Genomic DNA, 15,119 nt, shown 5'->3' with positions numbered 1-15,119 from the left:
GTAGTAATAATGTTTTATTCCAGTGACCTAGTAAATTTCAAGATTTCCCAGCTGTCCATTATTATCCACACTGTAATTTGTGTGTCTTTACATGTACCCTAATTAGTTCTCTCCCTGCCCCACTGACAAGAACAAAAATGAAATCAGCCTTCCACTGTGCCCTCTGGACTTTCTGCTTGTGGTCATCAAATTCCCCTTTAATCTCCAGAGACTTCTGGAATGTTTGTTTCCCATGACTTTCTCTACATGAAACCTGGCTGGCCCCCAAGACTCTGCTTCCCTTGTACTTTCTCAAGTAGACACAACTTTATTTCCTTGAATCACTTGTCCCTCAGACCAGAAGGGAAGGGAATGATTTCCTTGGATTTTACTGCTGCTTCCAGAACATGTCCACCAGCAAAAGCTTCTACTTCTGTGAAGTGTGTGTGTCCTGCTGAACTTCCCTTCCTCCTCCTTACACCATCAGCTGCCTTTGCCCCGATCTTTCTGTTTCATGCACTGAAAGGTCCTAGCTTAGACTTTACTTCTCATCCCCATTCTTGTCAGATGACCCTGACACCCAATGAACTCTCAGCCCCTTGACCACCTGGTTTCTTTTCCTTTTTCTTTTTTAAGATGTTATTTATTTGTGAGAGAGAGTGCAAGAGCAATAGAGTGAGCTTGGGAAGGGGGAGGGGCGAGGGAGAAGCAGACTTCCCCCTGAACAGGGAGCCCAATGTCGGGCTCGATCCCAGGACCCTGGGACCATGACCTGAGCTGAAGGCAGATGCTTAACCGACTGAGCCACCCAGGCATCCAAACCACTTCACTTTTAACTGAAGTGTTCTTCATGGCACGTGGACCTTGCCACTACCAGAGCCTGCGCCACTTCGATCATCTCTCTGACCACCATCCCCTAACCTTCTGGCTCATCACTACTTCCAGTTTTGCAATTCTCTACTTCTCACTATGTTACTCAAGCTCTTAGCAGCCAGCACACCTGGTTCTTCTCTTCACTCTCAGAAAATCACCTCTGTGGGGAGACATTCCCTGTCCACCTTCTCTATATTATGTTCTCCTCTGAGATTCTCTCCCATATAAGGTTCCCCAATAAGAAACCCTGGTTATTTTCCTCATTGCATTTATTGCAACGTGAAATGATTTCATTTACTTACTTCTATGTTGTCTCCTCCTTTTTCTACCTCTGTTGCACTAGAATGTGACTGTAGAGGTCTTATCTCTTTTGTTCTCTTTTGGATCTCTGGTACCTAGCATGTTGCCCGACACATCGAAAATGATCAATAAATAATTGTTCAATGAGGAAATGTGATCCTCTAAAATCAGAGGTGGATTCTTTATTTCACAAGTTTCGAGGTGAAAATGTGATTTTTTAAAACCAGAGATAGATTCCTTATTTCACAAGATACAGTAAAAAAATGTATCTGTACATCTATTAACAGGATTTATTTACACAATTATATTACACTTCCACCAGCCTTTATACCATATTTAGTTAAATAAAAAATAAATTTACAAAAAAGTCTACCAGGGTATTCTTGCCAATGCCAGCTTCTGGTCTTTGTAAACTTCTCCTAAACATCAATAGTGGTTGTACCTTGATTGTATCATGATTATGATTTCTTCTACTTTTTAAATCAATTAATTAATGGATTAATTTTTCCCTTATTTTTAAATCAAAGAGACTAGTGTCAGTTTTTTTGTTATTCTAAATAGGAAAACAGTGCGGTACAATGGCTCCCTGCACATAATCAGGACGTCCTTCTTGTGTACACAAAGTGAGAGTTGTGTTTGCACAGTCACTTGAAATACAAATCATTTTTACTAGGGATATTTTAGATTGTCTTGAAATACCAAAAAGGAGAAATTCACCTTCTTTTTGATGACTACTACACACTTAAAAACCAGGCAGTGCCTCAGACAATATGGTATTCAGAAATTCTACATTTTCATCTATGTTGGAGAGCAATGACGGAGGACAAAGATTTTCATGAAAATAGAAGTTTCCTTTGCTTTATTTCTTGTGGTACATGTGAGTTTGATTTAGTGATGGGCTTCCACACAATTGTTTTATAACCTTGTCGAAGAAACAGTATTAATCAAAAGGTCAAGGTTAATTTGGATAAATACTTTGCCAATTCTTGTCAAGGTGCTGAAAATCTGTATTCAAACAAGACTTTGGCAGAAGAGAGCACAAATAAAATAGGTACACACAGCCCTGCTCACGAAGTAGGCATGGAGGGCTTGGAGTCCCACCTGCCTGGCAAATCAGATCAGTTCAAAGTCACTCCCTACTGCCTGGGAACGTTTGGAGGCTCGCCAGCATCCTCCAGCCTCACTGGGGACACACAGAAGCCGAGTCTCTGGGGGGTGGGACTCCCGACTAACTTAAACAAGCTCTCTGGGCACTCTGCAGGCAGTAATGGCATTTGAGGGACTGACCACTCAACAGAGTATTGCAAATGAAAGTGAAAAAGTAATAGTTCATCTCATACCATCCAGGAGAGAAACATCCAATATGGTGGATGGAATATTTTAGTTAAGTAGAGACAAACGGTCCTCTATGGGTAGGGATGTCACATCAGCCTTCACACAGACCAGATGGAAGTTCCTGTTCCCTAAGCTGCTTGCTGATGACACGTTTGGCTAGGGAGATAACTGCAGGGGGGAGTTTCATTGTTCATAAATGAGACTTCAATCTCCTGTTAGTTTATTGAGTACGAATTAGTTTCCTCACCTCTGAGTAAATCAAGGGATGGGCTAAGGTTAATAAATATTGACACCTCAGGAGGCTTCTTGTTGGAAGGCCATTAGACCGCCTAGTGTCCCTTATCTCACCATCAACTCACCTTATAAAAACCATTACTAGGGAGTGGTGGCCTCCCTCTCCATCCCCAACCCCACTCCATTTCCTTCAGTCACAGCAAAGGCTTTCCATGACTGAGGGGTCTGGATCACTAAAACTGCGATTAATGGTATTTTATTTTATTATTATTTTTTATTAAGTTTTAAAATTGTAATTCCAGTACAGTTAACATACAGTGTCAAATTAATTGCTGGTGTGCAATTTAGTAATCGAACAATTCTATACGTTACTCAGTGTTCATATGATAAGTACATACTTAATCTCCGTCATGTGTTTCATCCATTCCCCACCCATCTCCTTTCTGGGAACCTTCATTGTATTTTCTATAGTTAAGAGTCCATTTTTTGGTTTGTCTCCACCCCCTTTGTCCATTTGTTTTGTTTGAGTGAAATTCACAAATGAATGAAATCATAGGGTATTTGTCTTTCTCTGACCGACTTATCTCGCTTAGCATTATGCCTCCTAGATCTATCAGTGTTGTTGCAGATGGCAAGATTTCATTCTTTTTTTGTGGTTGAGTAATATTCCATTGTGTGTGTGTGTGTGTGCACATGCACGTGCGTGCATGTGTGTGTGTACACACCACATCTTCTTTTTCTATTCATCAGTCAATGGGCACTTGGGCCATTTCCATAATTTGCCTATGAGATGATGTTTCTTTTAAATCCAAAGCTTGTACTAGTGAATTTTCACCACCATCATCACCACGCTGTTAACAATGACAACAGTAATAAAAAGATCTGATTTGCCTCCTAGATCTATCAGTGTTGTTGCAGATGGCAAGATTTCATTCTTTTTTTGTGGTTGAGCAATATTCCATTGTGTGTGTGTGTGTGCACACGCACGTGCATGCATGTGTGTGTGTACACACCACATCTTCTTTTTCTATTCATCAGTCAATGGGCACTTGGGCCATTTCCATAATTTGCCTATGAGATGATGTTTCTTTTAAATCCAAAGCTTGTACTAGTGAATTTTCACCACCATCATCACCACGCTGTTAACAATGACAACAGTAATAAAATAAAATAACAGTATACACTCTTCTACTTGCTTCCTCTGGGCTCTCACCACCGTCCACTCATGCCCATTTTCCTTCAGGACACCTTGTTCTGCTTGTCCCCAAGGCAAATGTCTATAAAGCCAAATGTATGTTGTTCCTTCTCAAAGTGGCTCCTCCTGCGCTTTTTTTCTATTTCTGAAATGGTTCTACTACATTCTTGCCACCCACTCACAAAATCTGAGAGATGCTTTAACAATCAGAAACTAAATTGGTTAATCTACATCTCATAATGCCTCTTAAAATTCTTTTTCATTTATCATCACTTAATTGGATATTCTTTAGTATCCTAATTGGTCTCCCTGAAAATTATTGCTGAATAAGTCTTCCTAAAACATCTTACTTTTCATCCCTTAAAATCTGGAACAGGCTCAACTATATATAAACCCGAGTCCCGACTCCATAGCTGGCATTGGCAGTCTGTCGCCACTGGGCTGGTCACTTTGTGCCCTGCTCCTTTCTTGACGTATACACTCTTCTACTTGCTTCCTCTGGGCTCTCACCACCCTCCACTCATGTTCTCCCTCTAGCGTGGGACTTTCCAAATCTCCTAGGCTGATAGAAAATCCTGCTCTCCCCCTGAAAACCACCCACGACTCCAGCAAGGGATTCTGCTCTCTTTAAAACTTAGCATTTTGTCTGCACCACCTGTGAAAAAGTGATTTTATTCCAGCTCACATAGTTATTTGATTTTCTCATTGGGCAAACTCTTAGCCACAGCTCAATTGTACACCAAGGCAGAAAGCTATAGTTTTCCACAAATACCTTTGAAGAATGGATCTGCTTGGCAAGTCAGGTGAAAGATAGATCATTATAGGTGAAAAAAATGAGTATTCAAAGAAATCTAATGGAGAAAAAATTGTGGACTATTCATGAACTCTCCAGTAAACCTGAAAGCTTTGTTCTTAGTCCTTAAGACCTCTGTTTCCATATGCCTTGTCTGTACATTGACATTAATTGCCCTTTCTCCTTCTAAACTCATTGAGGGTCTACCGCACACAAGGCATAGGGCCAGATGCCCAGGATGGTGGACTGTGTAAGACAAATGTGATCCTTGCCCACACGGAGCTTATATTCTTATAAGGGAAAAGACCCTAGGTAAATAATCACACAATTAATTACTCTATTATTACAGTGGCAAAGGCTCAGCAGCATTCTAATGGAGGCTGGGGCAGCAGGGTATAAAGGCAAGTCTGACCTGGTTGAGTGTTAAGTCTTTTGTTGACACCTTCTATTTTATCCTGGTTAGTTGTTACAGTTGGATGTTTAGGTGACTGTCGCTCCTGTTTAGTTTAAACTTATTAAAGGTCAGTGTATACATCTGTGGAACCCCCACTAGCATCTAGAATAGTCTTGAATAAACCAATGTTTTGCATTTAATTGAAGTAAAGAGCATTATCATTCCCATACGTCCCTTTATTTGGGTAATTAACTCATATTGGCTTTATGCAGTTGACAAGTACTGTACTTCTGTAAAACTTGATCTACTAATGTGCTATTATGTAACTGAAGGAATTTGATCATTCATCTGTCACACGTATATTGAACTACTACTATATGCTGCGTTTGGCACTGTAGAAACAAAGATAAAATAGATAAATTTTACAGCCCCCTGAGGAGGTCAAAGTTTAAATGGATTGATAAAAAAGGAGTTTATGGAAAAAATATGACAATTGCTATAATAAAAGGATACATAGGGTATTGGGGAACAGAGACAAGAGTACTTACTTTATCTGAAGAAATTTTGTGGGGGAAACTTTCACAGAGAAGTGAAGCCTGGATGAATCTGGGAGGATCCTGGGGAGTTGGTAGGTCAACAAGCCAGGGATGGGAAAGATTATCCAAGCTGATAAAGAGAAGACACTTGGGAGGATGAGATGCGGATAAGAGGGAGAGGCAGTTGAGGTTGGGTTTGACTCCTCACACCCATATAAAGAGTCTAGACTTTGCCATGTAGAGGACAGGGATTTTCCATAAGGCAGGGACTTAGAATGAACATTCTAGCCACAGTGGGGAGGTGCAGCTGGGGGTAAGCAGGTCTAGATGTAGAAGACAAGTGTGACAGCCCATCAGGAATTCTTAGGACAGGAACCAAGGCAATGAGGTAAGAGTGCAGAAGAAGGGAATTAGTTGAAGTAAATTTAAGAAATTGATCAGACTGTAAGAGTGGGGGCAAAAGAAGTGTAAGGAATGCCTCCCCATATCCCAGGAGAGGGAGTAGAAGGTACCACAGGAGGCGATGGGGTGGGTGTAAGTGTTCACTGTCTTCAGTTTCAGACCTTTTGAGTTTGAGGTGCCCTTGAGAGATAGGGGTGTTGGTATTAGGACTCCAAAGCTGGGTATACGGTATATGGGTGTGAGGAGTCAAACCCAACCTCAACTGCCTCTCCCTCTTATCCGCATCTCATCCTCCCAAGTGTCTTCTCATTATCAGCTTGGATAATCTCATTATCAGCTTGGCTGGGGGAGGCACTAGCTGAATTTATGGGCCTCGAAGGCGTTCCTTAGAGCTGCCATAATGATCATGGCGTCTGCCAGTTTGGAGTGCCTGCCACGTGCCAGACCCGTAACCCACCAGCACCTGTCGCTATGGTCATCTTCCATTTCCATTGTACAGATGAAGAAATGGAGCCTCAAAAACATTAAGGAACTCGATTAAGGCACATAGCTTGAGAAAAAGGACATTGCATGAGCCCAGGATTTTTTCTGAGTTCAGAGTGTCCACAGTGCCTGTGTCTTTTGTGGGGGGACCTTTGTGGTCTACTAACAGCTGCTCTTGGTGATGATAATATTGGTGATTAAATATGCCCCTTCCTATCACTGAGTTTTGACATTTTTCTAGTTTTATGACATAACATTACTTTTAGCAATGTATCTTTTGTGATTGAGCTTCTTTCTAGATATGAGCGAGTTAAAATTCTTCAGACCCTCCTGGAGCCCCAGTTATTTCTAGTGGTTAATAAGGGTGATGATGCCAGTGGGTGGGTTGCTAGAAAGTGGGTCCTTCCTAAGGAAGCAAACCAGTGTGTCTCTGTCTGGTCCCTCCTTGCTGCAGCTGTTCCTCTCAACTCTCAAGCCAAGGACTTCTGAAGCTGATTGTTTAGTTATGAGAGGGATGAAGACAGACTGCATTTCCACCAGGACCCTGGGACAACGGGAGATGCATGTGAGCATCCAGTCCCAATACCCAGCGCCCTCAGCCCCGTCTCCTCCATTCTTATCCTCCGCTCTTCCATCTTTAGTTACACATCGTACAAATGTTTCCTGAGCACCTACCGGGTGCCAGGCACGGGGCTACATTTTGAAGGTAGAGCTAGCAAGTCATAGTTGGTCCCTGCTCTTATGGGGAAGCCTCAGGGGCAGGGGGTGGGGAGGGAGATACAGAAGAGAAAACCAAGAATTATCACACTTACAGCAGGAGGCAAGACAAGAAGGAGCATAAAAAGGGGGGGGGCATTTAATCCCAGCTTGGAGGGTGGGGAGGGTTTCATGGAGAAAGTGTGTGCCGTGCAAAATCATTTCTGTTTCCTGTTTCGGTGACTTATGTCCTCTCTCTAGAATATTCTTCTTCATTGTGTTTGCCTAGTTAAAAGGGCAGGGGAATGGAGCAAGTTAATTTAACCACTGCATCAATCCCAAAACGAGATACGGATATGTTCATTGTACAGAGGAAGGGCTCGAAGCTCAGGGAGTTTACATAACCGGCCCCAGTTAACACAGCTGCTGCTGAAGTCGTGCTTCCCACCTCGGTCTTACTCATCCGTGCTTTTTTTCAGCTGCGTCATACATCAAGCAATTTACTCCCCGTTTAATGCCCATTTAATGAATTGATGTAAATAAAGCATAAAGCATATGTCTGCCACAAGGGAGGATGGCAGTTGAGAACTGAGATTTCTCAGTCACGTGGACCTGGTTTGGTGGCTCCTGTTTCTATCATTTTCTCTCCGAGCAAACCTGGCTACCCTGTTTTAGTTCTCAGCTTCAGCCTCCTTGTCACTAAAATGGGGATATTAGCATCTACCTTGCAGCGTAGCTGAATGATAGGAAGTATGTGTGGAGTGCTTAATGCAAAGTTTGCTTTCTATAAATATTAGGTGTTTTTATTGATTTGTTCCTTAAATATTTATGAGCATCTCTATGGGACAAGCATTTTCTAGGGGAATAGGAATGCCTTTCCTCTGCTTTTCCAGTCTTTTTTCTCCTCTTCTCACTTAAAACACGACAGACTTAAGAGTCTATGATAAGGGGCGCCTGGGTGGCTCAGTGGGTTAAGCCTCTTCCTTCAGCTCAGGTCATGATCTCAGGGTCCTGGGATCGAGCCCTGTGTCGGGCTCTCTGCTCAGCCCGCTATGAGGGAGCCTGCTTCTCCCTCTCTCTGCCTGCCTCTTTGCCTACTTGTGATTTTACTCTCGGTCAAATAAATAAAATCTTAAAAAAAAAAAAAAAGGGAAAAGAGTCCATGATAAATGCTCAATGGGGATAAAGCTGAGTGGAAGAAAGAAGCAGAAGACAATTGAGAGACAGAAATGGGAAAGCAAAAAAAATCAGTGTAGTGGCGATAAAGATGATGAAAGAAAACAGAAGAAAAGAAAGCACACTTAGAATCCCAGGAAGAAATAATGAGTACGTGAAACTGGGGGCGGCAGGGGGGTGGTGGAGAGAGAAACTAGTGACCTTTGGTTCTCTCTCAGCTGCCACCTTCAAATCATTGAAGCTGCCTGAACACAAAACAACACTTTCAATACTGAGATTATTCCAACTGGTCCAACGAGCTCATTTCTATAGTCAACTTGGATGCAGGGACTGAAATTCTAATTTCATTTGCCAGTCCTCTCAATTTTGGATTTAATTTCTCTCTCTATTTTTTCCCTTAAAGCCAAAGAAACATAAAAGACGAGGATGTAGGGCGATGTCAACATCAAGGACGAAGTTTCTACTGAGAATAGTGCCGTTCTCTGGTTTGGAGAGACCCGTGGAACCTGGAAACAGACATAACCTCGATGTATGTAAGTAGGTAAGGCTTCTGTCCAAGGAGTCCATTGTGCTTTTATAGATTTATCATTTTATCTTTCTTCTAAGGTTTCTTGAGAAAAATGAGGCTATTGCTTTCAAATTCGTGGATAAATAAAACTACTTGCGTTGTAATTTGCCCAAGGTCATTCTGCGGAGTCAGTGGCGGAGTCAGGAACCCAGTCCAGTTCTCTATTTCCATCTTAGGAAGAATGAGCACAACACTTTGCTTTTTAAAGAAACTCAAAACTTTAATGAGGAGCTGCAGGGGGTTAACGTGAAATCCATTCCGAATGTTTGATCCTCACCATGTTGTCTCCAGGGTGAGCCCTGCACGGGTCCAGTGGGGAGGAGAGTGACAAATACAGCCAATGATATTTGCAATAGAAGAAGCAGGAGATAAACGGATGTTGCGCTGCAAGGATTTTGATAGCTCACCGAATTGTAGATATCTAATCGATTTGGAATAGGACTCTCTAATATCTCCAAGTTGGTGTTGAGTTTTCTAAAAATTACTAATTGTCAATCCGCTGCTTATCCCCTTGCACTGAAGATGAGCAGAAACAAGAGTGTGTATACCTGAGACGGTTCTGGAAGAGACATGGAGGAGGCAACCTTGACTCTGACACCTTCTTCTAGACAATGCAGTGGCTAGACTATTCTTGCTCTTGTTCACAGGGGTATAATGAGGAAGAGGGAGCCTGCTGCCCTGGGTTGGAAGCCTATGTGTGAAGTTTTCTTTCTTTCTTTCTTTCTTTCTTTCTTTCTTTCTTTCTTTCCTTCCTCCCTCTTCTTTTCTCTCTTCCTTTTCCCCTTCCTTCCTTCCTTATTTCCTCCCCCCCCTTCCTTCTCTTTCTCTCTCTTTTGTTGTGTAGAGGTATGGATTACCAAGCAAGGGGAATGAATAAATAGGGGAGATACTGAAACAGGGGACTAACTTGGGGTGGACCAGGGGACCAGGGAAGGCCAGAGCCCTGGGTCAGCCATGGAGGAGGGGGCTTGGCTGCTTCCATAGGATGGAGATGTAAGTGCAAGAGAGAAGAAAGCCGTTGTGAGGCCAACAACATGGTGGCTGGATAGATCCACAAAATATAAAGAACATTTAATTTTAAGTCAGATCCACCAGGCTTTCCACATATTCATTGGGCAATTTTAGGGCAGTGTCTTCATTTGTGTTTCCCTAGAAGCAGACCTTGAGTCAAAGAGTTGAGGCAAGTGGCTAATTTGGAGTAGATTCTATCAAGTACGTGTAGGACAATAGGAAAATAAGATAAGGAAGAGAAGGCAGAGAGGATAGGGTGAATTTTAAAGAAAGTTAGCACAGTAGGAACTGGATCTCAGGTCCACTGGGGAACTTTGAGAGCTCCAGAGTTATCCCACCAAATCCCATCAGCCATGGTTGGAGGCTCCTACAGGGAAGAGGTCTGGCAATTCTAGGCTGCTCTACAGGAAGCCAGGGTAAGCTCCTTCAGGCAGTGAGTCACAGGTGTCGGTAGTCAGCTGGAAGTCTGGCCAAAATGCAAGGAAATATTAAGAGATGAGAGGATATTACAAAGACACAGCCAGTGTTGTTACAGGAAGTCAATTAACATTCTAATTCTGTTTTTCTATTTTTAAAGTGAGAATCCTAATATTTGTTCTTGGACATGTTGAAATGGAAGTGATGGCATTGGCTGGCATCCAGAATCCCAAACACCTCGCCCTTTGGAAGTGTCACTTGCCCTTTGGAGATGTTCATGGTGTGCGTTTGTGTACATATGTATAAAATAAGGCTGAGAAAAGGAACCCCTTATGGAATCTCATCTTATTGCACTGAACTAGACTAGATAGATTGGTAAGAATTCTCTTGCCCAGAGTAGGCAGTTCTATGACCTAGAACGAACTTTGAGCCAAAAAAGCCTCTTTGGACCCATTTACCCAAGGCCATCCTAAAATCTCAGCCCTCTGATTCTGACACACTGGTGGCAGGAAAAAAAAAAAAGGAGTCTCTTTGAGAATGTATTAGATAAAGGCAGTTTCAAAGGACCCAGTACAGTGTCCGACATATAGTAAGTTTCTCCAAAATGTTAACACATCCCATCTCTGTGCCTTTCTTCTCTGGTTGTCCCTTAATACTGGGCAGCTCATGCAGAAGGCCCATCTTCCCAGTTGCAGGCTGAAGTGACTAGAGCAACAGGTCCTATTCCTGTTCGACATGATGGAGGTGGACACCAGTTAGGAATGAGCACCTGCTGTAAAGGCCACCCATCCCTAGGCCAGTAAGAAAGTTCGGAGTGATCACCTCTGCTCAGGGGTGTGGCCAGTGACTAGCTAAGTCCATTAATCCATCTCCCCTCTGGCTGTGGGCTGGAAAACCAGTTATCAGTGAAGAGAAAAAAAAGTAACAGCCTTAAAGAGACGCAGAGTCCAAGAGAAGAGCTACGTCAAGGCCTTGGTGGTGGTGAGACCGTTGGCGTGGGGGAAAACTCAGTCCCAGGAAGCAGCGTGTACTCCAGGGCTTGTTTCGTTCCCATTCATTGCCTATCAGTCCAAAGCCACTTGAGTTCTGGGAAGGGCCACGCTGTGAGAACCACAGTGACCCTGGCAGGAACACATTCCATTCGTCTGATTTGGTTAAGTGTCTGCCAGCCCAGGATCAGATTTGCCGGTGTCAGCACCTTTGAGCGCCACACAGGCCTCTCTGGCTTACTCGCCTGCAGATTTGACAACTCAGCTTTACCCAACGCTGCCTGCCCAAAGCCTGGCCCAGCCCTCTCAGTCCAGAGCAGGCCCCTCAGCCTTCGGTGGCTTACCTGGGTCCTGCACTAGGAAGAGGGTTGCCTTAGGCACCAGATCAGGCCTTGGCGATCGATCGTGAGATCATGCTGAGTGGGATCTCTCTTGGGGATTTCAGTGTGAAAAAAAATGCCCAGGGAGAAAGTAAGATACACTCACAGCAAAGGAGAGGGACAGAGAGGCAGGGGGCAACAGAGTGAGTTACGAGATGAGGGCATCAGAAGGAACAGATCCCTACCGAAACGAAGTGATGATCAAAATGCATATTTGTAGGTCTTACCCCTTCATGCCTTCAATTTTACCCATTTTATCTTACTGATATTATTTGAATCCAAATTTTGAAGCTTTTTGGGGTTTCCAAAATGAGTTGTTTCTCCTGAAGATGAGTCTACTTGATTCAAGAAGTTATGGAAACTAAGAAGCATTAAGGGCCCTGGCCCTGGATATTCCTTTGGGTCCCCCTTTCTTCGCAAGGCCAGGTATGAGCAGTGCTGGTCCCCATCCCTTAGCCTGAGGCGGGGAGTCTTCAGGGTCTGTACAACTTCATTCCCCAGAGCTGGTATAGAATGAGCTGCGAGTGTTTATAGCAGCAATGTCCACAATAGCCAAACTATGGAAAGGACTTAGATGTCCATCCACAGATGAATGGATCAAGAAGATGTGGTATATATACACAATGGAATACTATGCAGCCATCAAAAGAAATGAAATCTTGCCATTTGCGACAACGTGGATGGAACTAGAGCGTATCATGCTTAGCGAAATAAGTCAAGCGGAGAAAGACAACTATCATATGATCTCCCTGATATGAGGAAGTGGTGATGCAACATGGGGGCTTAAGTGGGTATGAGAAGAATCAATGAAACAAGATGGGATTGGGAGGGAGACAAACCATAAGTGACTCTTAATCTCACAAAACAAACTGAGGGTTGCTGGGGGGAGGGGGGTTGGGAGAAGGGGGGTGGGGTTATGGACATTGGGGAGGGTATGTGCTTTGGTGAGTGCTGTGAAGTGTGTAAACCGGGCGATTCACAGATCTGTACCCCTGGGGATAAAGATATATTATATGTCAATAAAAAATAAAAAATTTAAAAATTTAAAATAAAATAAAATAAAATACTCAGGAAAAAAAAAAAAAAAAAGAATGAGCTGCGAGTGGACATGGATGACAGAGAGGCGCCTGCCCTCTGCAGCCCAGACTCAGTAAGTGCGAGTGGGACCCCAGCCAAGGCGGGCAGTGGTGCTGGGGGTCGTCCAACGCTTTCTGTTGCTTTCTTTAGGCAGAGCCCAAGTCTGGGGAAGCAGCATATACCTGGGGAAACTCTTCTTCCACAACCCAGTACCTATTAGTCCAAAGCTACTTGAGCCCTGGGAACAGCAATGCCAGGTGGGAGGGCAGGGCTTGTGTTGATATCCAACTACAATTTTCTTATATCCAGTCACTGATGGACTGTCTAACCTATTTACAGAGACACTGATCTCATCCAGCCAGCAAGCAGAATTCTCTGAAGGTCCTTCCGACAGTGCATCGTCGCCTCCCTTGCAATGCTGTCATCTGTTCCTTGGAAGGAATGAACACATCTCGGCACCCCCCACTCAGAAATCACACCACAGCTTCTTGATTCCATCTACTTTCCTACACAAGGGAAAGCTGTGCACAACCGGGGGAAGGAAGTCCCAGACTCCACACAGGGAATTTCCGTAGGGTCTTCTATAACTGAAGGCCACTGGTAACTAGCCTGTAGCCAGTATGGTGACTGAAAGTAGATGGAGGTGCGCTTCTAGATCGGTTCTTAGACCCATGGGTTAAAGCCTCCTGCCTCGCCTGTGACTCAGGGTCCGTCCAGTGAGGTTCCCAGGTTCAGAACAGTGAAGGAGGGGTGCTGACACTAGATGGCAGGAAAGGGTCAGTTTGCCTGTCTCGACCCCCACCAGGGCTCCTGTCTCCTTTAGTTAAAGGCAAGCTCCTGGACTGAGGCCACAGGGAGAGGATGAGTGGTGAGTTGGTGTTGGATCGGTATACACACGTTGCTTAACATGCAACTGTCAATCACTATTCTACCAGTGCTTTTCTACCAAATCAACCTCCCTCACTGGAATAGCATCTCTAACTGAACACCTTGGTGGGAGCTGACTCAGCCTCCCATCCCTAAGACGGAGATGGTGCCTCCCTAATGGAGCTGTGAAAAATAATGAAATATATATATATAATGTCCAATGTGCAGTATATATTCATAAAATGTGGCTTTTAACTACGACTTTTATATTTCTGCTGAGAGTATCACCTTTCTGCGGTAACCCCAGGGGCCTCGTGTTAATCTTTGTCTTAGACTGTTACTTCCCTTCATATTCGGGCACCAAATTCTATTCAGTTTTTCTCTAAAGTGTTCATTTCCACTATCAATATTAGGACACGCACACATTTTTTTTTCATGCCCAGACCACTGTCACTGCCTGCCCACAGGATGAATTAAGCGAAGCATTCGTTCGAGAAACATTTATTGAGCATCTAATATGTGTACTGTTTAATGCCTTGGGACAAACTCCTGCTCTCCTGGTACTTATGTTCTTGTGGGTGGAGGTAGCTAATGTGCAAAGAAACAAAGGGATAATCAAGAAAAAAAAAAAGTCACTGGTGGTAAGTGAGAAACAAACACCAAAGCGGACAGTGATGGGAGTGTGAGTAGCGGGGCGGAGAGGAAATGGAGACAACGCAGACGATAGATGGTTAGGGAAGATCTATTTCGGGAGAAGCTACTGGAGCAGAGGTCTGAATGACAAGCATGTCTGTCAGGGGCAGCGAGTGAAAGGGTCTTCGTGTAAGGGTGAGACAGGCCCGGTGGAAGGATGGAGGGCAGGGCCCGTGTGGTTGTCACATGAGCGGGAAGGGCACAGTGACAAGAGATGAAATCGAAGAGGACAGTGGGACCCTATCTTGTAGGACAATCAGATGGTGGAGAGCATAGGAAGCACGCTGGGTCTCATCAGAAGCGTCTTATTAGCTGCTGGAGGTCAAGAACATGATGTGACTGATGTTTTATAAAGCTCACTCTCCTTGCCCAGTGGAGAATGGACTGGGGGCCTGGCAGGAGGGGAAGCAGAGTAGCCTGGAGAGAGGCTGGTGGCTGGTACCACTGGAGACAGAGCAAAAAGGAAAATACAGGATATGGTTTTAAGAAAATTCCACACTCATTTTCCCGAGGTCATTTCTCAACTCTCAAAACTTTGTTGCCAGCTCATTGTACTTCCCGCTGAATCAAATCTAAATAAATGTGGTTTCAAGTTCTCCATGATCCTTCCCTGGCCTCTTTTCGTTGATTGTTGACTTCTCCGAACTCCCACAGTGTCTATACTGGGTGGTTAAGAGCAAGTAAGCAGTAACACAGTCTGTCATTCTATGCAGCACTTAAG

General features: G+C 43.9%; 2 protein-coding genes across 11 annotated transcripts in view; one reads left to right on the top strand and one right to left on the bottom strand.

The window, feature by feature from the left end:
* The window catches only part of LOC309847950 (uncharacterized protein), a 75,411-nt gene extending 62,159 nt beyond the window's left edge, over positions 1-13,252 (top strand). For 7 of the 10 annotated variants that reach the window (XM_082698882.1, XM_082698884.1, XM_082698885.1 and 4 more), the window contains 4 exons: positions 8,800-8,929; positions 10,553-10,674; positions 12,989-13,095; positions 13,178-13,252. In XM_082698882.1, coding sequence (XP_082555008.1) covers positions 8,800-8,929; positions 10,553-10,674; positions 12,989-13,095; positions 13,178-13,217 — 399 coding nt within the window. In that variant the 3' untranslated portion in view covers positions 13,218-13,252. Of the gene's footprint in view, positions 1-8,799; positions 8,938-10,552; positions 10,768-12,988; positions 13,096-13,177 lie in introns of all 10 variants that reach the window. The other 3 variants (XR_014302737.1, XR_014302738.1, XR_014302736.1) reach the window with 2 other exon arrangements.
* CHST9 (carbohydrate sulfotransferase 9) overlaps positions 1-15,119 on the bottom strand; it is a 228,629-nt gene that overhangs the window by 5,086 nt on the left and 208,424 nt on the right. The gene's annotated exons all lie outside the window — the stretch shown is intronic.

The sequence above is a fragment of the Mustela nivalis genome, assembly GCF_964662115.1.
Source record: "Mustela nivalis genome assembly, chromosome: 14".
NCBI classification, from domain to species: Eukaryota; Metazoa; Chordata; class Mammalia; order Carnivora; family Mustelidae; genus Mustela; species Mustela nivalis.
This window is presented reverse-complemented; position numbering and strand designations above follow the sequence as displayed.